This window comes from Scomber scombrus, chromosome 19 (assembly GCF_963691925.1).
Source record: "Scomber scombrus chromosome 19, fScoSco1.1, whole genome shotgun sequence".
In the NCBI taxonomy this organism is placed as follows: domain Eukaryota; kingdom Metazoa; phylum Chordata; class Actinopteri; order Scombriformes; family Scombridae; genus Scomber; species Scomber scombrus.
This window is the reverse complement of record NC_084988.1, coordinates 1,278,743-1,299,338: the sequence shown is the minus strand read 5'-3', so window position 1 is coordinate 1,299,338 and position 20,596 is coordinate 1,278,743. Positions and strand designations below refer to the sequence as shown.

Genomic DNA, 20,596 nt, shown 5'->3' with positions numbered 1-20,596 from the left:
TGGGGGATATATTTACATTCTGAGATAGAGCAGACTTGTGGCAGCCTTTTAAATTGACCCCGTCTCTTTTGACTGTTCCTTCTTTCCTTCCTTCCTCCCTCTTTCTTTAATTTTTCCTTTGTTCTTCCCCTCCTTCCATACTTCTTTCCTTCCTTCCTTCCTCCTTTCCTTCCTTCTTTCCTTACTCCTTTCATTCCTCCTTTCCTTCCTTCTCTCCTTTCCTTCCTTCCTTCCTTCCTCATTCCTTCCTTCCTTCCTTCTTTCCTTTCTTCCTTCTTTCCTTCCTCCCTCCCTCACTCCCTCCTTTCCTTCCTTCTCTCCTTACTCCTTTCCTTCCTCCTTTCCTTCCTTCTCTCCTTACTCATGTCCTTCCTTCCTTCCTTCCTCCCTCCTTTCCTTCCTTCTCTCCTTACTCCTTTCCTTCCTCCATTCCTTCCTTCTCTCCTTACTCATTTCCTTCCTTCTCTCCTTACTCATTTCCTTCCTTCTTTCCTTCCTTCCTTCCTTCCTTCCTTCCTTCCTTCCTTCCTTCCTTCCTTCCTTGACCTGAGGACAACAGGAGGGTTATGGTATGATATGTGTTTGGAGAAAGAAGGAGTGAGAAGTGTTTAGAATATTTTTGTCTGTTACATGAAACACATCTTAAAGGTAACATCAGAAAACTTGCGATAAAAGCATAAAAGCTTTCACTTTGAACTTCAATTGCTCCAAAAGTACAAAAGGTATCACAAACAAAGGAAACACAACTTTTGAAAATTCAAAGTGTTGCGATGGTTTTAAAGCTTCAGTGGAGTCTGTAGGATGATGAAGCATATCTGAGCGGTTTGATCTGACTCAGTTTTGATGTTTAAAAATGAATTAAAAATATAAATGAAATCGCTGGAATATGATAGAAAACAGAGATGTAAGAAGCCACATCTGCTGAATGAGCTGCACAGTTGTTGTCCAAAAATGTCCAAAAAAAACATACAGAATGCAGAATAATAAAAAAGTAATAAGAACAAAATCTATCGGCAATCACAACAATAAGTCTGCAGGATTACAGCATTATAAAAAAAATACATAAAAATAAATAAATAAATACTGGTTGAATGGTTGAATTTTAATTTATTTTTAAAATCTTAAAACTTAAGTAAAAGTGTGCATGAATGTACTTTAAACCAACTCTGAGGTGAAGACTATAACTTGGTGTTATGTCTCTCACCTCAACAACCCTGCAGTTGCTCAGAGTGTTGGACAGTGATGTTTTTCCCAAAGCTAACAGGAGACATAACTGTGCACACCTCCTTCCTTCCTGGGAAAACCCTGATATAAGACTGTAGTGCTGTAGTAATGTATTATCTGATTAGCTGATTAATGAATCGTTTCAATAATCGATGATCCTGCTGTCCTCAGGTCAAGGAAGGACAGGAAGGGATAAGGAAGGAAGGAAGGAAGGAAGGACAGGAAGGTATGAGGAAGGGAGGAAAGAAGGAAGGAAGGAAGGAAGGAAGGAAAGGAGTAAGGAGGGAGGGAGGGAGGGATGGAGGGAGGGAGGAAAGAAGGAAGGAATAAGGAGGGAGGGAGTAAGGAAGGAAAGAAGCAAAGGAGTAAGGAGAGAAGGAAGGGAGGAAGGAAAGCAGCAAGGAAGGAGGCAGGGAGGAAGGAAGGAAGGAAGGAAAGGGGTAAGGAGAGAAGGAAAGAAGGAAGGAAGGAAGGAAGGAAGGAAGGAAGGAAAGGAGTAAGGAGAGGAAGGAAGGGAGGAAGAAAAGGAGCATGGAAGGAAGGAAGGAAGGAAAGGAGGAAGGAGAGAAGGAAGGGAGGAAGAAAAGGAGCATGGAAGGAAGGAAGGAAAGGAGCAAGGAAGGAAGGAAGGATGAAAGGAAGTGAGGAAAGAAGTATGGAAGGAGGAGGGAGCAAAGAAAGAGGGAAGGAGGGGAAGAACGAAGGAAAAATTAAAGAAAGAGGGAGGAAGGAAGGAAAGAAGGAAAGAAGGAACAGTCAAAAGAGACAGGGTCAATTTGACCCGCGGGGACAACAGGAGGGTTAAAATAGTTGCTGGTTGCATCCTTGTCTGTTACAATAGCTTTACTGCTAATACGTCCATTAATACATCTGCTGCTTTAAACTTCTACTAAACTAATATAACAGGCGTTGGTGGAAAAGTGGATAACTGACAGCTTCAGGTTCATCCTGTGTGCCAAGTTAGTATGATGGATTTGTTTGTTAAATACTTTATGAACCAAAGAAATGAGTTCAAGTCTGGATTCAAAGCCTTTATGTTAGTTTGTTGAGTGCTTTGATATTTCTGAATAAATATTGTGCTTCATCAATTTATCACGAGTGAATATTACAAACTAGGTTTTTGTTCCCCTGATGAAGCACTTTGTCACTTCTACTGAAAAAGTGTTAAACAAATCAAATCGAGCAGATTTTTTTTATATATATAGATTTATATCAAAATGCAAAAACTGTGAGATAACTTCAGTTGTGATTTTGCGTTAGATTGAATATTTGAGATTGAAAAGGTTGAAGGGTCAACTTTGACCATAAACTGTATGTAAGGGTTAAATATCAACAGTATTAGTTAAGTTATTTATCTTAACCCTCCTGTTGTCCTTGAGTCAAGGAAGGAAGGGAGGAAGAAGGAAGGAAAGGAGGGAAAAAGGAAGGAAGAAGGAAGGAAAGAAGGAAAGGGAGGCAAGGAAAGAAGGAAGGAAAGGAAGGAAGGAAGGAAGGAAGGAAGGACCGAGGAAAGATAGAAGGAAGGAAGGAAGGTAGGAGGGAGGGAGGGAGGGACTAAGGAAGGAAAGAAGGACAGAGGAAAGATAGAAGGAAGGAAGGATGGAAGGAAGGAAGAAGGAAGGAAGGAGGAAGGAAGGGAGGAAGAAGGACGGAAAGAAGGAAAGGGAGGAAGGAAGGGAGGCAAGAAAAGAAGGAAGGAAAGGAAGGAAGGAAGGACTGAGGAAAGATGGAAGGAAGGAAGGAAGGTAGGAGGGAGGGAGGGACTAAGGAAGGAAAGAAGGACAGAGGAAAGAAGGAAGGAAGAATGGAAGGAAGGAAGAAGGAAGGAAAGGAGGAAGGAAGGGAGGAAGAAGGAAGGAAAGAAGGAAAGGGAGGAAGGAAGGGAGGCAAAGAAAGAAGGAAGGAAGGAAAGGAAGGAAGGAAGGAAGGAAGGACTGAGGAAAGATGGAAGGAAGGAAGGTAGGAGGGAGGGAGGAAGGAAGGAAGGAAAGAAAGAAGGAAGGAAGGAGGGAAGGAGAGAAGGAAGAGGGAAGGAGAGAAGGAAGGAGGAAGCAAAGAAGGAAGGGAGGAAAGAGAAAGGAAGGAAAGAAAGAGAGAAGGAGGGAGGGAGGAAGGACAGACGGAAGGAAAGGAGGAAGGGAGGAAAGAAGGAACAGTCAAAACAGACGGGGTCAATTTGACCCAGGAGGACGACATGAAGGAGGAAATCAAAGAGTGTATTTTGTGTGTTTTTATAAGATACAAAGAAGGGAAACATGCAACATCAGCAGCTTAATAAATAAGTCCCATTATGGATTATTATGATATTGTTATAATAATATCAGCATGAATCAAACATTTGCTGCATGAGGCGGGAAATCCTGCCTGTGATGGAGCAGCTAGTCAGAAAAACACCAGCCGGCCTTGTTAGCCCGAGAGCCGCATGAAGACCGATTCAGCGGCCCGAGGGGAGGACGCGTCGTCCTCTCAGCCGATATGATGTCTCTCTCAAAGCTCTCGCTGCCTCTGGGCTTTACTTTCAGAGCAGGTTTTAAGGAGATTTTACCCCAAGAAAAAAAGAAAAAGAAATGTTCTGTAAGCCCTTGAGTGCTACTGTTGAATGACGCCTGTGTGTGTGTGTGTGTGTGTGTGTGTGTGTGTGTGTGTGTGTGTGTGTGTGTGTGTGTGTGTGTGTGTGCGTGTGTGTGTGTGTGTGTGAGCTGGAAAAGACTCTTCTGGGTCATCAGCTCTATTTCAGTGATGTTTTATAATCTTTATATATATTGCTGAGAATCGCTGCAGGGTTCAGGATGAGGAGCAGAGTTTAGAAATCAGCTGATAAATCTATAAATATAAGATATAATCTCACTGTTTTTATTAGTAAGATTGATATTTGTTATAATAGAAAGTAGCGTTTCTATGCTAATGAGATTTTCAAAGCATTAAACATTCAAAAAACATGTTTATCTGTATTAATTTATAAGGTTTTATTAGTCTGTTAACCCTCCTGTTGTCCTCAAGTCAAGGAAGGAAGGGAGGAAAAAGGGAAAAAAGAGGAAGAAGGAAGAAGGAAGGGAAGAAGGAAGATGGAAGGAAAGGAGGGAGGAAGGAAGGAAGGAAGGGAGGAAGAAGTAAAGAAAGGACGAAGGAAGAAGGAAGGAAAGGAGGGAGGAAGGAAGGGAGGAAGAAGGAAAGAAAGGAGGAAGGGAGGAAGAAGGAAGGAAAGGAGGGAGGAAAGAAGGGAGGAAGAAGACGGAATGAAAGGAGGGAGGACGAAGGAAAGAAATGAGGAAGGGGAGAAAGAAGGAAGGACAGGAGGAGGAAGGAAGGTAGGAAGAAGGAAAGAAAGGAGGAAGAAGAAGGAACCCTAACCCTAGCCATTATTTCTCCTCTTCCTCCTTTCTTTCTTTCTTTCTTCTTTCTTTCTTTCTTTCTTTCTTTCTTTCTATCTTTCTCTTCTTCCTCCTTTTTATTTCTTTTTTTCTTTCTTTCTTTCTTTCTTTCTTTCTTTCTTTCTTTCTTTCTTTCTTTCTTTCTTGCTTTCTTTCTTTCTTTCTCCCTCTTCCTCCTTTCTTTCTATCTTTCTCTTCTTTCCTCCTTTTTCTTTCTTCTTTTCTTCTTTCTCTTCCTAATTTTTCTGTCTCTTTTTTTTTCTTTCTTTCTTTCCTAATTTCTTTCATGCTCTTCTATCTCCTTTATCTTTCTTTCTTTATTTTTGTCTTACATTTTTTTCTTTCTTCATTCCTTCTTTGTTTCTTTCTCTTAAATATATACCCTACCTACCTAACCCTGACCCTGACCCTTATATATATTTAACCAGTTCAGAGTTGATGTATTTCATTGCAGCAGGTAAATAAAAGATGAAGTAAAATAACAGATTACTGTTGTGCATGTAAACCTGCAGACTGATACTATCATTGCCTGCAGCATCAGCAGTAATAACAGTTATCAGCAGAAGTGATTTTTGTCAATGGAGCGGCGACCAAACGCTCCGTCGCTGTGCATTAGGCTCCCTAGCAACAGTCTTCCTCCTCCTCCTCCTCCTCTTCCTCGCTGACCACACACCTGCATCATCACACATCTGAGCAATCATGTCATCAAATCTGCTGATGACACCACAGCAGAGCGGCGATGAAGGTCAGCTGACGGAGACTAAAGGGCGACTGTCTCTCTCTCTCTCTCTCTCTCTCTCTCTCTCACTCTCTCTCTCTCTCTCTCTCTCTCTCTCTCTCTCTCTCTCTCTCTCTCTCTCTCTCTCTCTGTCTCTCTCTCCCTCTCTCTGTCTGTGTCTCTCTCTCTCTCTCTCTCTCCCAGACAATGGTTGACTTCATGTGGAGCCATTCAGGGAGAGACTTTAACCTTCGTGTCGTCCTCCCAGGTCAAATTGACCCCCGACTGTTCCTTCTTTTCCTCCCTTCCGTCTGTCCTTCCTCCCTCCCCTTCTTTCTTCCTCATCCCTCTTTCTTTTTCTTCCCTTCCTCTCTCTTTCCTCCCTTCCTTCTTTCCTTCCTCCATCCCCTTTCTTTCTTCCCTCCTTCTTTCCGTCCCTCCATCCTTCCTTCCTTCCTTCTTTCCTTCCTCTTTTTTCCTCCCTTCCTTCTTTCCTTCCTCCATCCTCCTTTCTTTCTTCCCTCCTTTCTTTCATTCCTTCCTTCCTTCCTTTCTTCCTTCCTTCTGTCCTTCCTTCCTCCCTCCCTACCCTTCTTTCCTTCCCTCCTTCCTTCCTCCCTCCCTCCTTCCTTTCCTCCCTCCCTTCTTCTTTTCCTACCGCCCTTCCTTCTTTCCTCTGTCCTTCTTTCCTTCCTTCCTCCCTTCTCTTTTCCTTTCTCCCTCCCTCTTTCCTTTTTTCCTCCCTCCCACCTACCTTCCTTCCTTCTTTCCTCCATCCTTCCTTCCCTCCTCCCTCCCTCCTTCCCTTCCTTCCTCCTTTCTTTTCCTTCTTCCTCTCTACCTTCCTAACTCGAAGACAACAGGAGGGATAAAGGAAGGTAAACTCAGCATCATTTGTTGCACCTGTCAGTAAACGAGATGCATTATTTGTCTTTTTCTCTCCTCACGTCAGCAGAGACGTGTCACATCTGCAATGCTAATGACCGTTAATGTGCTCGACGGGAGTCATTATGTAGGTTTTTCTACTAATTGCTTTACATTCTTGTCACCAGGGGAGAACAGTAACTCATTACACGTTCTCATATTACCATGAGATCACATAGCAACTTGTTCTGGAGCAATTCATCAAAAAAAAAAGTTAAGTTTTGCACAAATATTGTTGCAAAGATAAGAAATCCATCCAGAGCGGTTGTGCAGTGTTACGTCGTCTGAAGGGTTTTTCATTTCAGTTTTCTGTGAATCTTTTTTTTTCTTCATCAAGAAAACTTCAAAGACGAGCTTTCTTTCTTTGAACAGCATCACTGAGCTGCAGATACCAGCCTGCAAATCAGACCCGATAACCAGGTTGTTCAATCAGTGGAGAGACTTCTTCATGTAAGGGATCAACTTTACTATGAGGAAAGAAAGAAAAAAGAAAGAAAGATAGATAGAAGAAGAAAGAAAGAAAGAAAGAAAGAAAGAAAGAAAGAAGAAGAAAGAAAGAAGAAAGAAAGTAAGAAAGAAAGAAAGACAGACAGAAACAAACAAACAAACAGGAGGAAGAGGGAGAAATGAGGAGGAAAGAAAGAGAGAAAGAAAGAAAAAGTAGGAAGGAAGTAAGAAGGACATAAAAGAAAGAAAGAGGAAGAAGAAGATGAAGAAAAGAAAACGGAGAACGATGAAGAAAGAAAGAAAGAAAGAAAGAAAGAAAAAGGAGGAAGAGAAAGAAGAGAGAGAAAAAACAAGGAGGAGGAAAGAAAGAAAAAAGGTAGAAAGAAAGAAAGAAAGAAAGAAAGAAAGAAAAAGGAGGAAGAGAAAGAAGAGAGAAAAAACAAGGAGGAGGAAAGTAGGAAAAAGATAGAAAGAAAGAATGAAAGAAAGAAAGAAACAAAGAAAGAAAAAGGAGGAGTGAAATCTTCATCTTCTATGTTTCAACGTTACAGTGTTTTTAGTACCAAAGTATTTTTGTTACTATACTTCCACCACAGCTCAACAGGAAACACTAAGAGGGAATCTGATGCTAAAAAGACTGTAAATGTGTCAGATATCACTTGATATGACTAACTCACACTGATGAAGCTCAATAGAAGCTGATCATCTACTTTATAATGACTGTGGATTTAGTCCTGCATCACTTTACACTGAAAGCACATTTGAAGGTTTTAATAGTCAGTATGAACAGGAGGAATGATTAAAGAGAGGAAAACCTGACTGCTGCTTTAAGACACTTGGAAAACTGTGAACTTGCCCTTTTAGATTTTATTTTATTTATTTGTAATGACTGAATTTCTAATAGTAATCCCTTTATTTATCTATTTATATCTTCACCCTTGCTTCATTCATCTTGTTTTCTGAGTTGTATTATGTTACATTTGGCACGTCAACCTGTTGTTTGTCTGTCCTCGTGTATTTTAGTTGTTCCTTTTATTGTTGCATCTGTTAAAAAGATTAAATGAATCCACTTTAACCTGAACTTGAACTTCCTTCTTCGTCGCTGCTGCTGCTGCTGGTTGTTTCAGTGACGGCGCTACGCTACATCCTGCCTTACTCACATGAACCTTATGTTGTGTTGATGAGTTCACATGCCTCTACGTGCTGCTGCAGTCGTCCTTCATGCTGAGTTTGTTACCGCACCACAAACTTTTTAGGCATGGGGGAGGGGGGGACTTGGATGCATGCTGAGGAAAGAGTAGGGGGAAAAAGCCCTGTCAGGATTTTACAAACAAGAAAGGTGAGAAACATGAAAGGCTGACGGAAAAGTGAAAAATCTGCAGATTCCATATGGAGGTGCTGATGGTGCATCGTCTGCAGCGGGGGTCGCCTGTGGCAACCGCTGACTGCACTCCTAAAATAACACAAGTCAACATCTTCAGCAACTTCTACTTTGGGTTTGTGATCCACTACATTTCCCAAAATATCCTTAGACTGCTTCGGAAAAAGAGGAAAAAGCCGAGAGAATGTGGGTCATCTTGAGCTTTTTTGGTGAGCAGAGTAGATGGTGAGCTGTTAGATGGGTGGTGCAATCCTCCTTCCTTCTTCCATCACCACTAGTGCTTAAAAAAGTATGATACCATTACCAATCCAAGTACCCATAACCCTTTGTAGGTCACACCAAGAAAGTGCTTTTAAAAAAATTATTCCTCTGCTTTTCCTTCCTCTTTGAGGCCATGACAATATAAAACATGGATTTTTCTTCTCATTGAATCTAAATGTGATGTTTTACAGACCTCTACAGGTCTCATTCACACCTCATTTGTTCTAAACTTTATTAAAAACATGTTAGAGACTCATTCTGTTCATGCACAAGATGAAAAATGAAAGTCAACTTCAGAAATGTCTCCAGCAGGATCTCTGATGTCAGCAGTGATTTGTGTTATTCTTTGTTTATACACTAAAGCACAACCTGTATCTATAGCAACCATAGAACAACCTGTATCTATAGCAACCATAACACAATCTGTATCTATAGCAACCATAACACAACCTGTATCTATAGCAACCATAGAACAACCTGTATCTATAGCAACCATAGAACAATCTGTATCTATAGCAACCATAGAACAACCTGTATCTATAACAACCATAGCAACCTGTATCTATAGCAACCATAGAACAATCTGTATCTATAGCAACCATAGAACAACCTGTATCTATAGCAACCATAACACAACCTGTATCTATAGCAACCATAGAACAACCTGTATCTATAGCAACCATAGAACAACCTGTATCTATAGCAGCCATAACACAACCTGTATCTATAGCAACCATAACACAACCTGTATCTATAGCAACCATAGAACAATCTGTATCTATAGCAACCATAACACAACCTGTATCTATAGCAACCATAACACAACCTGATGGTCTGTCTGTGCATTACATACCTCATACAAGTGGTAAAGTTGCCCCAAAAGTTAAATGGGTTCAATAGATTTTAGTTTTTAACCAGATATCATGACACAAAGTGACCTCTACCAAACGGTACCAAAGGTTTAACCCTTTATAGGCCACTCATTGAACTACTTTGAAATTCATTCGTTATTGGAGGATATTACATGACTTTTTTTGCTTTTGTGACTTTTTTTCAATTTAAATTTTGATGTTGCAAATCAAGCTCAATGAAGTTCCCATATATGGTTCCTTGCTGGTCTATAGAGTGAACAACATTTCCATACTACTTGGTATCGATTTATTTTGGTCGATACCTTAAAAAGTTATAGAGTACCGATACAAAGCACTACCACAAATATACAAAAAGTAACAGAAAGCCTCTTACATTTAATGGTTTGTGCATGAAAAACAACACATCAGGTTGTAATGTCAGTCACCTTAAAGCAACTTAAAGTAGGTTTTAGTATGTAGCAGCTGTGAGGTGGAGCAGTGGTGCAGGTTTAAAGAGGAGGAAGAGGAGGAAGAGGAGGAGGTAGAGGCATTAACCCAACAGTGGACTTTGACACAGGAAGCTGCTGTTTGTTTCCTGTTTTTAACCGGGGATTTGGGACAGTTTCTTAAATAGCGTGGCAACGATCATCCACTAACCTTTGACCCCGTGGTTATTGTTGTAGACGACGACAATGGCCTAACCTTTACCCTCACACACTGTTCATAATCAGATATTCCCCGTTAGTGATCAATCAATGTTTGATTAATCTCTGTGTGAAGAGAAAAAAAAGACATTCAAGATCTCTGTTTTATGGTCCAGGAGAACATTTTATAGATGTTAAATACACCATGAAACCGGTGAGTAAGACCTTTAACACAATATGTTTTCATTTAAAAGTGAGGTGTGTCTTATTCACTATCACTAGATATGATTATAGGATGTAAAAGGCCGTCCACACTAAGAACAATAACTATAACTATAAAGATAAGGATGTTTGGCATGATACTGGGTTGGAGCGTCCACACTATGAACTATAAACAGCGGTGTCGAGCACACGCTGAAAATAGACTATCAATGAGCCGTTGATGCTGTATTATGTGCAGAAAAATGAACTATTTCAGACAGTAGTTGCTGTGATGTTTCAGTGTTTACAGACCAAGCTGATGTTGAAGCGTGACTCGGCTACAGTAGTTTATTTACACACAGCTGCAGATCTGATGAAGAGTTTTTGGGACTCAGTGAGCAAACAGCTACACACTGTATTAGATATGTAAAGTTACTGTGTTTCTTTTAAAAGGTTTAATTGAAACTCAGCCTGAGTTAATATACTGGTCCAGTTCAGTTAACCTTTGTGTCGTCCTCCCGGGTCAAATTGACCCTGTCTGTTTTGACTGTTCCTTCTTTTCATCCCTTCCTTCCTTCCTCCCTCCCTCCTTCTCTCTTTCTTTCCTTCCTCTCTCTTTCCTGCTTTCCTTCTTTCCTTCTTTCCTTCCTCCATCCCCCTTTCTTCCTTCCCTCTGTCCTTCTTTCCTTCCTTTCCTTCCTTCTTCCCTTCCTTCTTTACTTTCCTCCCTCCCTCCTACCGTCCTTCCTCCCTCCTACCTTCCTTCCTTATTTCCTCCGTCCTTTCCTTCCTCCCTTCCTTGTTTCCTTTCCTCCCTTCTTTCCTTTCCTCCTTTCCTTCCTTCCTCGCTTCTTTCCTTCCTTCCTTCCTTCCTACCTTCTGTCCTTCCTTCTTCCTCCCTTCCTTCCTTCCTTCCTTCCTACCTTCTTTCCTTCCTTCCTTCCTCCCTCCCTCCTTCCTGCTTTCCTTCCTTCCTCCCTCCCTTCCTTCTTTCCTCCCCCTTCCTTCCTCCCTTTCTTCTTTCTTCTGTCCTTCTTTCCTCCGTCCTTCCTTCCCTCCTTTCCTTCCTCCCATCCTTCTTTACTTTCCTCCCTCCTACCTTCCTTCCTTCCTTCTTTCCTTTCCTCCCACCTACCTTCCTCCCTTCCTTCTTTCCTTTCCTCCCTTCTTTCCTTTCCTCCTTTCCTTCCTTCCTCCCTTCTTTCCTCCCTCCCTCCTTCCTTCCTACCTTCTTTCCTCCCTTCCTTCCTTTACTCGAGGGCAACATGAGGGTTAAAAGTCAATTGAGAAAGTTTTGGATTATAAACACATGTGCTTATAAATTAATAACTACTGGTGCATTCAAATTAACCAGTGTTTAATAGAAAGGTGTTTTTCCCAGCATGACATCACCTAAAATAGACTGAGACTTATACACCGGTTTTTACAGTATGTTATAAACACAGTTCAAATTTGTACATTTGCATATATAAAACCTGGCTCCATCATATCTCTCTGAACTGATTCACATCTACACACCTTCCCAAACTCTCCGATCCTCCTCCGCCAACCAGCTCTTTGCCCCATCTGCCAACTTAACTACCATCATGGGGTCGAGAGCCTTCAGCCGATCTGCCCCCCCCGCCTCAGGAACTCTCTCCCACCAGACATTTGCACTTCGGACTCTGTTTCCACCTTTAAATCCCGCCTGAAAACGCATCTATTCAGAGTCTCACACTAACTATGTAATCATGTTCTTGTTTATTTATTGTACTGATGCACTTTATAGTCACATTCATATTTATTTATTTATCTTTGCAGTAAATGTTACCTGATTTATATTGTTTGATGTACTGTTGTTGTGTTTTATGAGCCTTGTAAGGTGTCCTTGAGTGCTTTGAAAGGCGCCTTTAAATAAAATGCATTATTATTATTATTATTATTATTATAAAAATGTGTATCAGCTGCACAAAAATTTAAAAAACAAACATTGTGGGTCACATTAGGAAAAGTCCAGCTAAAATAAATGTGTATATGGTGTGTTTACAGCTCTCAAATGTTAAAAATGAGTCAAATTTAACCCTTAACAGTATGTAAGAGTTAAAGAAGTATAGTAGTAACTTTAACCCAAACCTTCATCTTTCTCTAAATCTATAACTACACCTTAATCTCAGTGCTGTCACAGCTTAAAACATCATTATTGTCTAACAGTGACAGACAGCTGCTGATGATGATGATGATGATGATGATGACGTCATCCTGCTGATAACAGCTGATAGAGGCGATTACATCAGGAAACGCTCCTCTGTGTCATCCTGGAGTCACGTGATCAAAAACCAAATATTTGTTTCTTTAATGTGAAGGATTTGTTGGGTTTTAGCCTTCAGTGGTTTTTACATCCTTTTTTTTAATGACCTACATGTATCGCCATATGCTGTAAATAATTTAGTGTCTGTTATATTAGGAGCTTTAGGAAGTAGTGAATGAGTGAATGATTTCAGACCACTCATTATATTACGGTGTGTTAAAGTACAGCAGTGGGAATAAGGGTGAATAATATCATTATTAACTTTTAATCAAACCTTAAAGTGAGATATTGGATGATAACAGCTGGATGTCCATTAATGCCAGTGGTGGAAAGTACTTAAATACATTCACTCAGGTATTTAATTATAACTTTTAGGTGCTTTTACTTTACTAAAGTTTATTATTGAGTAACATTTATCTGTCAGGTAAATGTAGAAGTACAATGTTTTCCTATAGAAGTTAAAAGTAAGCAAATACAGTAAATATACAGTAAATATATAGTAAATGTAGTTTTTTAAGTGCTTTTTTGGGCATTTTGCAAGATATTTAGCAGTACAATGAGTACTTTATACTGCATCACATCACATTAAGTTATAGCAGTGGGAAAAAGGAGAATAACATCATGATACATTTTTAATCCAATGTTAAAGGCCTTTAAGTGAGATATTGGATGATAATAGCTGGATGTGCATTAATGTCAGTGGTGGGAAGGAAGGAAGGAATGAAAGAAAAGAGTAAAGAGGAAGGAAGGAAGGAAGGAAGGAAGGAAGGAAGGAAGGAAGGAAGGAAGGATGGAAGGAAGGAATGAAAGAAAAGAGTAAAGAGGAAGGAAGGAAGGAAGGAAGGAAGGAAGGAAGGAAGGAAGGAAGGAAGGAAGGAAGGAAGGAAGGAAAGAAAGGAAGGAAAGAAAGAAAGGAGTAAAGAGGAAGGAAGGAAGGAAGGAAGGAAGGAAGGGAAGAAGGAGTAAAGAGGAAGGAAGGAAGGAAGGAAGGAAGGAAGGAAGGAAGGAAGGAAGGAAAGAAAGGAAGGAAAGAAAGAAAGGAGTAAAGAGGAAGGAAGGAAGGAAGGAAGGAAGGGAAGAAGGAGTAAGGAGGGAGTAAGGAAGGAAGGAAGGAAGGAAGGAAGGAAGGAAGGAAGGAAGGAAAGGAGTAAGGAAGGAGGGAGGAAGGAAGGAAGGAAGGAATGAAGGAAGAAAGGAAGGAAGGAAGGAAGGAAGGAAGGAAGGAAGGAATGAAAGAAAAGAGTAAAGAGGAAGGAAGGAAGGAAGGAAGGAAGGAAAGAAATGAGTAAGGAGGGAGTAAGGAAGGAAGGAAGGAAGGAAGGAAGGAAAGGAGTAAGGAAGGAGGAAGGAAGGAAGGAAGGAATGAAGGAAGAAAGGAAGGAAGGAAGGAAGGAAGGAAGGAATGAAAGAAAAGAGTAAAGAGGAAGGAAGGAAGGAAGGAAGGAAGGAAGGAAGGAAGGAAGGAAAGAAAGGAGTAAGGAGGGAGTAAGGAAGGAAGGAAGGAAGGAAGGAAGGAAGGAAGGAAATGAGTAAGGAAGGAGGGAGGAAGGAAGGAAGGAAGGAAGGAAAGGAGTAAGGAGGGAGGGAGTGAGGAAAAGAGGAAAGAACTAAGGAGAGAAGGAAGGGAGGAAGGAAGGAAGGAAGAAAGGAAGGAAGTGAGGAAAGAAGTATGGAAGGAGGAGGGAGCAAAGAAAGAGAGAAGGAGGGGAACATCGAAGGAAAAATAAAAGAAAGAGGGAGGAAAGAAGGAAAGTACCCCATTTACTTGAGTATTATTGAGTAACATTTATCTGCAGGATGTTTTCCTAGAAGTTAACATTACCAAATACAGCACATGCATAGTAAATGCATCAATATTTAAATGCTTTTAGGGCCTTTTGTAAGTTAAATTGCGTCACACTGCATTACATGTAGTGAAGTTAGCAGCAGTGTGAAACAGGCTGATTCATTTTTAATCAAACGTCGGCCTTAAAGTGTTTAAATATGAGCACTTAGGCAGCGTGACACCTTGCCAGCTGTCCATGATCAGGACGCGTCGCTTTGATTCAACCCAAATCTGTCAGTTAGCCGCGTTTGCTCTTATCTGTGTCCTGCTTCTGTGTGCCAATACAAATTGGCCTCTCTGTGTTTCCTCTTTCCTCCCTTTGGGACTGTTACATCACCGCTGCAAAATGGAGGCAAAGGAGAGGGGGGGGGAGAGAGAGATAGGGAGACGGAGAGAAAAAGAGAGAGACAAAAAGAGAGAGAGAGAGACAGAGAGAGAGGGGGGGAGAGGGAGAGGGAGAGGGAGAGAGAGAGAGAGAGAGAGAGAGAGAGAGAGAGAGAGAGACACACAGAGAGAGAGAGAGAAAAAAAAAGAGAGAGAGAGAGAGAGAGAGAGAGAGAGAGAGAGAGAGAGACAGTAGTCTGACACAATAAAACTAAAGCTGATGGTCAACATCATTGTTTTAAATGGCAGAAACATTTTCTGATATCAGATTCAACCAGAAATAATTAAAAATAACATCACGTTGTTTATATTTGGTTATGAAGAGAGAGAAGAACAACTACTGACTTTAACCCTCCTGTTGTCCTCGAGCAAGGAAGGAATTGAGGAAGGAAGGAAGGAAGGGATGAAGAAGGAAGGAAAGGAGGGAGGAAGGAAGGAAGGGAGGAAGAAGGAAGGAAAAGAGGGAGGTAGGAAGGATGAAACGGAGGAAGAAGGAAGGAAAGGAGAGAGGGATGAAGGAAGGAGGGAGGGAGGGAGAAAGGAAAAGAGGAAGGGAGGATGGAAGGAAGGAAGCTAGGGGGGAGGAAAGAAAGAGAGAAGGAGGGAGGGAGGAAAGAAGGAAGAGAGGAAGGAAAGGAAGGAAGGAAGGAAGGAAGGAAGGAAGGAAGGAAAGAAGGAAAGAAGGAGGGAGGAAGGTAGGAAGGACAGAAGGAAGGGAGGAAAGAGAGAGGAAGGAAAGACAGAGAGAAGGAGGGAGGGAAGAAGGACAGACGGAAGGAAGGAAGGAAGGAAGGAAGGAAGGAAGGAAGGAAGGAAGGAAGGAAGGAAGGAAGGAAGAAGGAAGGAAGGAAGGAAGGAAGGAAGGAAGGGAGGGAGGAAGGAAGTCAGCGTTTCAAGACGATCACTATTATCTAACTTTACAGTATTTGATGTATTTTAATTCCAGGTTGAGTTAATTTTAGATTTTCTGACCCCGTCCCCGCTGAGTGTGCTCACTCTTATCTGGGTGAGTGGAGTTTCTTTCTGAGCTCTGAGGCTCATTAACACAGAATTGCACTCTGGGGGAATCCAGTGGAACCAGCAGCCTCGTATTGATCCAAACCCTCAAACAGCTGAAATATAAATGAAGGATTTTTCACTGTGGACTGTTTGTGGTGAACAAAACATCCAGAGACCAACAGAGTCTGTACGGTTCCTCTTCATTACCGTCAATATGTACACCACACATGTTGTTTTAACCCTCCTGTTGTCCTCCAGTCAAGGAAGGAAGGGAGGAAGAAGGAAGGAAGGGAGGAAGAAGGAAGGAAGGGAGGAAGGGAGGAAGGAGGAAGGAAGAAGGAAGGAAGGGAGGGAAGAAGGAAGGATGGAAGGGAGGAAGAAGGAAGGAAAGGAGGGAGGGAGGAAAGAAGGAAGGGAGGAAGAAGGAAGGAAAGGAGGGAGAGAGGAAGGAAAGGGAGGAAGGAAAGGAAGAAAGGAAATGAGGAAAGGAAAGAAGGAAGGAAGGTAGGGGGTAGGGAGGAAAGAAGGAAGGCGGGAGGAAGGAAAGGAGGGAGGAAGGAAAGGAAAGAGGAAGGAAATAAGGTAGGAGGAAGGGAGGGAAGAAGGAAGGAAGGGAGGAAGAAGGAAGGATAGGAGGGAGGGAGGAAGGAAGAAGGAAGGAAAGGAGGGAGAGAGGAAGGAAGGAGGAGAGAGGAAGGAAGGAAGGAGGGAAGGAAGGAAGGAAGGAACGGAAGGAAGGAAGGGACGGAGTAAAGAAGGAAGAAAGGAAGGTAGGAGGAAGGGAGAAAGGAAAATAGGAAGGGAGGAAGGAAGGAAAGAAGGACAGAGGGAAGAAGGACGGGAGGAAGGTAGGGGGAGGAAAGAAAGAGAGAAGGAGGGAGGGAGGAAGGAAGGACAAGAAAGGAAGAAAGGAAGGAACAGACACGAAGGTTAAAGGTAGAACTGACTGTACTTTATAAGCTCAGTGAGAGTGATTCAACTTATTGATTAACAGACTAATTGTTTCATCTCTGCTTCAAAGAAAGAACAAAGAATAACTGCTTTATCTTTATGATGATGATGATAACACAGAAATAGCTCATCTATTCTCTCTCTCTCTCTCTCAACCTGCATTCACTGTTGACTGTATTTGCTTTTTCTTCTTCTCCATGAAGGCACATTATTCATAATTAAACAATTTTCAGAAGGGAAAAAAAGACAAACACCCAAACATAATTACATCACACATAGAGAGAGAGAGAGAGAGAGAGAGAGAGAGAGAGAGAGAGAGAGAGAGAGAGAGAGAGAGAGAGGGAGAGAGAGAGAGAGAGAGAGAGAGAGAGAGAGAGAGAGACAGAGAGAGATATTTTAATTTGTATTTTAGATGCTTTGGCAAAAATGCTTCATCTAACATTCAAGCCAATAAAAGAGGATTATTGAAATGAATCAGAAAAGAGACACAAAGACAGAAAGAGATGTTTTATATATTTATTATTTATTATATATTTATATAAATGAGATCAGAGAGGCAAAGAAAACATCATCTTTTAACCCCTTAATGTTACATATATGATGTAATGTATATTTAACCCTCCTGTTGTCCTCGAGTCAAGGAAGGAAGGAAGGAAGGAAGGGAGGAAAGGAGGGAAGGAAGGAAGGAAGGAAGGAAGGAAGGGAAGAAGAAGGAAGGAAGGGAGGAAGGAGCGAGGAAGAAGGAAGGAAAGGAGGGAGTGAGGGAGGAAGGAAAGGAGGGAGGAAGGAAGGGAGGAAAGGAAAGAAGGAAGGACGGAGGAAATAAGGAAGGAAGGTAGGAGGGAGGGAGGAAAGAAGAAAGAAGGAGGAACGGAGGGAGGGAGGGAGGGAGGGAGGAAGGAAGGGAGGAAGAAGGATGGAAAGGAAGGAGGGAGGGAGGAAGGAAGGAAGGAAGGAAGGAAGAAGGAAGGAAAGGAAGAAGGAAGGAAGGAAGGAAGGAAAGGAGGGAGGAAGGAAGGGAGAAAAGGAAAGAAGGAAGGACGGAGGAAATAAGGAAGGAAGGTACGAGGGAAGGAGGAAAGAAGGAAGGAAGGAGGGAGGGAGGGAGAAAGAAAGAAGGACAGAGGAAAGAAGGAAGGTAGGAAGGTAGGGGGGAGGAAAGAAAGAGAGAAGGAGGGAGGGAGGAAGGACAGACGGAAGGAAGGAAGGAAGGAAGGAGGGAAGGAAAGAAGACAGGGTCAATTTGACCCGGGAGGACGACAGGAGGGTTAAAAGTGTATTTAGGGATGTTTGCATGAATATTAAGCAGAGAAGCTGAATATAGGTCATGGAAACATTTTATTTTATATCCACTGCTTTTCTTTTTCTTGCATATAAGCACATTTTGTTTTTGGTATTTGCTTTTACGTTAACAGTTTAGCTCTGAAACAATCAGCTGATGAAGTTAATGATCCTTTTTTTCCCCCACAGCTGATGCATTGATTCATCAGGAGGAGCTCAGGTGTTACCAGCAAACATTAACAAGCTCCTTCTCGATTAAAGAGCAGTGAGACGAGACAGCGTTAATGTGAGCTAACGGAAATAATGATCTCATCATTTACAGCCATCCTTTATTTATTCTTCCATAAAAAGGGTTGAAGCTCTTAATAGAAAAGTTGAATAGACAAAAAAACAAACATTGTGTAATGAAGTAAATTACTATAATTTATATAGGATATATATATATCCTCACATCCCCCGCTCTCTCCCTTGTTTCCTGTCTGTCTACTGCTCAATAAAGATGTCTATGCCAGAAAAAATCTTTAAAAGAAAATATGAGTTAAAGTAAGTTAAATACTGTACAAAACTTACAGGTAGAAGTCGAAGTAGAGGTGGAGGAGGAGGAGGAGGAGGTGGAGGTAGAGTTAGAGGTGGAAGTAGAGTTAGAGGTGGAGGTGGAAGTAGAGTTAGAGGTGGAAGTACAGTTAGAGGTGGAAGTAGAGTTAGAGATGGAAGTAGAGTTAGAGTTAGAGGTGGAGGTGGAGGTGGAGGTGGAGTTAGAGGTGGAAGTAGATTTAGAGTTAGAGGAGGAAGTAGAGTTAGAGTTAGAGGTGGAGGTGGAGGTGGAGGTGGAGTTAGAGGTGGAATTAGAGGTGGAGGTAGAGTTAGAGGTGGAAGTACAGTTAGAGGTGGAGGTAGAGTAAGAGGTGGAAGTAGAGTTAGAGGTGGAAGTAGAGTTAGAGGTGGAGGTAGAGTTAGAGGTGGAAGTAGAGTTAGAGGTGGAAGTAGAGTTAGAGGTGGAAGTAGAGTTAGAGGTGGAAGTAGAGTTAGAGGTGGAAGTGGAGTTAGAGGTTGGAAGTAGAGTTAGAGGTGGAAGTAGAGTTAGAGGTGGAGGTAGAGTTAGAGGTGGAAGTAGAGTTAGAGGTGGAGGTACAGTTAGAGGTGGAAGTAGAGTTAGAGGTGGAAGTAGAGTTAGAGGTGGAAGTAGAGTTAGAGGTGGAGGTAGAGTTAGAGGTGGAAGTAGAGTTAGAGGTGGAGGTAGAGTTAGAGGTGGAAGTAGAGTTAGAGGTGGAGGTACAGTTAGAGGTGGAAGTAGAGTTAGAGGTGGAAGTAGAGTTAGAGGTGGAAGTAGAGTTAGAGGTGGAGGTAGAGTTAGAGGTGGAAGTAGAGTTAGAGGTGGAAGTAGAGTTAGAGGTGGAGGTACAGTTAGAGGTGGAAGTAGAGTCAGAGGTGGAGGTAGAGTTAGAGGTGGAAGTGGAGTTAGAGGTGGAAGTACAGTTAGAGGTGGAGGTAGAGTAAGAGGTGGAAGTACAGTTAGAGGTGGAAGTAGAGTTAGAGGTGGAGGTAGAGTTAGAGGTGGAAGTAGAGTTAGAGGTGGAGGTACAGTTAGAGGTGGAAGTAGAGTTAGAGGTGGAAGTAGAGTTAGAGGTGGAAGTGGAGTTAGAGGTGGAAGTAGAGTTAGAGGTGGAAGTACAGTTAGAGGTGGAGGTAGAGTTAGAGGTGGAAGTACAGTTAGAGGTGGAAGTAGAGTTAGAGGTGGAAGTAGAGTTAGAGGTGGAGGTAGAGTTAGAGGTGGAAGTACAGTTAGAGGTGGAAGTACAGTTAGAGGTGGAAGTAGAGTTAGAGGTGGAAGTACAGTTAGAGGTGGAGGTAGAGGTGGAAGTAGAATTAGAGGTGGAGGTAGAGTTAGAGGTGGAAGTAGAGTTAGAGGTGTAGGTAGAGTTAGAGGTGGAAGTAGAGTTAGAGGTGGAAGTAGAGTTAGAGGTGTAGGTAGAGTTAGAGGTGGAAGTACAGTTAGAGGTGTAGGTAGAGTTAGAGGTGGAAGTAGAGTTAGAGGTGGAAGTACAGTTAGAGGTGTAGGTAGAGTTAGAGGTGTAGGTAGAGTTAGAGGTGGAGGTAGAGTTAGAGATGGAAGTAGAGTTAGAGGAGGTGGAAGTAGAGTTAGAGTTAGAGGTGGAGGTAGACGAGGTCATCCACTAATTGGAAGATCGTCAGGTTGGATTTCCGGCTCCTCCAGTCTGCATGTCGAAGTGTCCTTGGGTAAGATACTGAACTCCCAAATTACTCCCAATGATTATATGAGCACCTTTCCTGTGTGGTAGCTCGCCTCCATCAGTGTGTGTGTGTGCGTGTGTGTGTGTGTGTGTGTGTGTGTGTGTGTGTGTGTGTGTGTGTGTGTGTGTGTGAATGTATCTTGTAGTGTAGAAGTCTATCAGCTGGGTTGGAAGAATCAATTCCTTTCTGTTTGGATAGAAAAACTAAACCAATGAATTCAAAGAGAAACACACTTTTATTATCCTCTAAGAGACGAGGTGTACATCTGATTCCTACATCCACTGCTTCCTAGGAGAGAGTCAGGACTCAGGAGGCATTATAACTCGGCACAAATCAAAACTGTCAAAACATATCACAATAATACAATCTGACCTTTCACACATTTGGATTAAAAAATACCACAAAAAAAAAAAATTATTTTGTTTTCCAGTACAATACAATGTTCCTCCCAGTGACCCTCCCCAGTACATTAAGGGAATCTTCCCACGTCTCCACACCCTGATGTGCAGATGTCTCAGGCTCGGGGAAAACCAACTGGCCTCCATCCACATATATTAGGAGAAAAGAAACAACTTTATCTCAAAACACCACTGA

The 20,596-nt window shown here is 41.9% G+C and overlaps 1 protein-coding gene across 1 annotated transcript; it reads right to left on the bottom strand.

Moving 5' to 3' along the window:
- Positions 1-18,792: 18,792 nt before the first annotated feature.
- Positions 18,793-19,920, bottom strand: LOC134001223 (uncharacterized protein DDB_G0271670-like). The gene has a single exon (XM_062440792.1). It carries the CDS (start codon positions 19,918-19,920, stop codon positions 18,793-18,795), a length of 1,128 nt encoding a protein of 375 aa, XP_062296776.1.
- Between the last annotated feature and the right edge of the window lie 676 nt (positions 19,921-20,596).

Coding starts and splice junctions, on each gene's coding strand:
- LOC134001223 (XM_062440792.1), bottom strand. CDS start 19,920: ATGACCTCGTCTACCTCCACCTCTAACTCTAACTCTACTTCCACCTCC.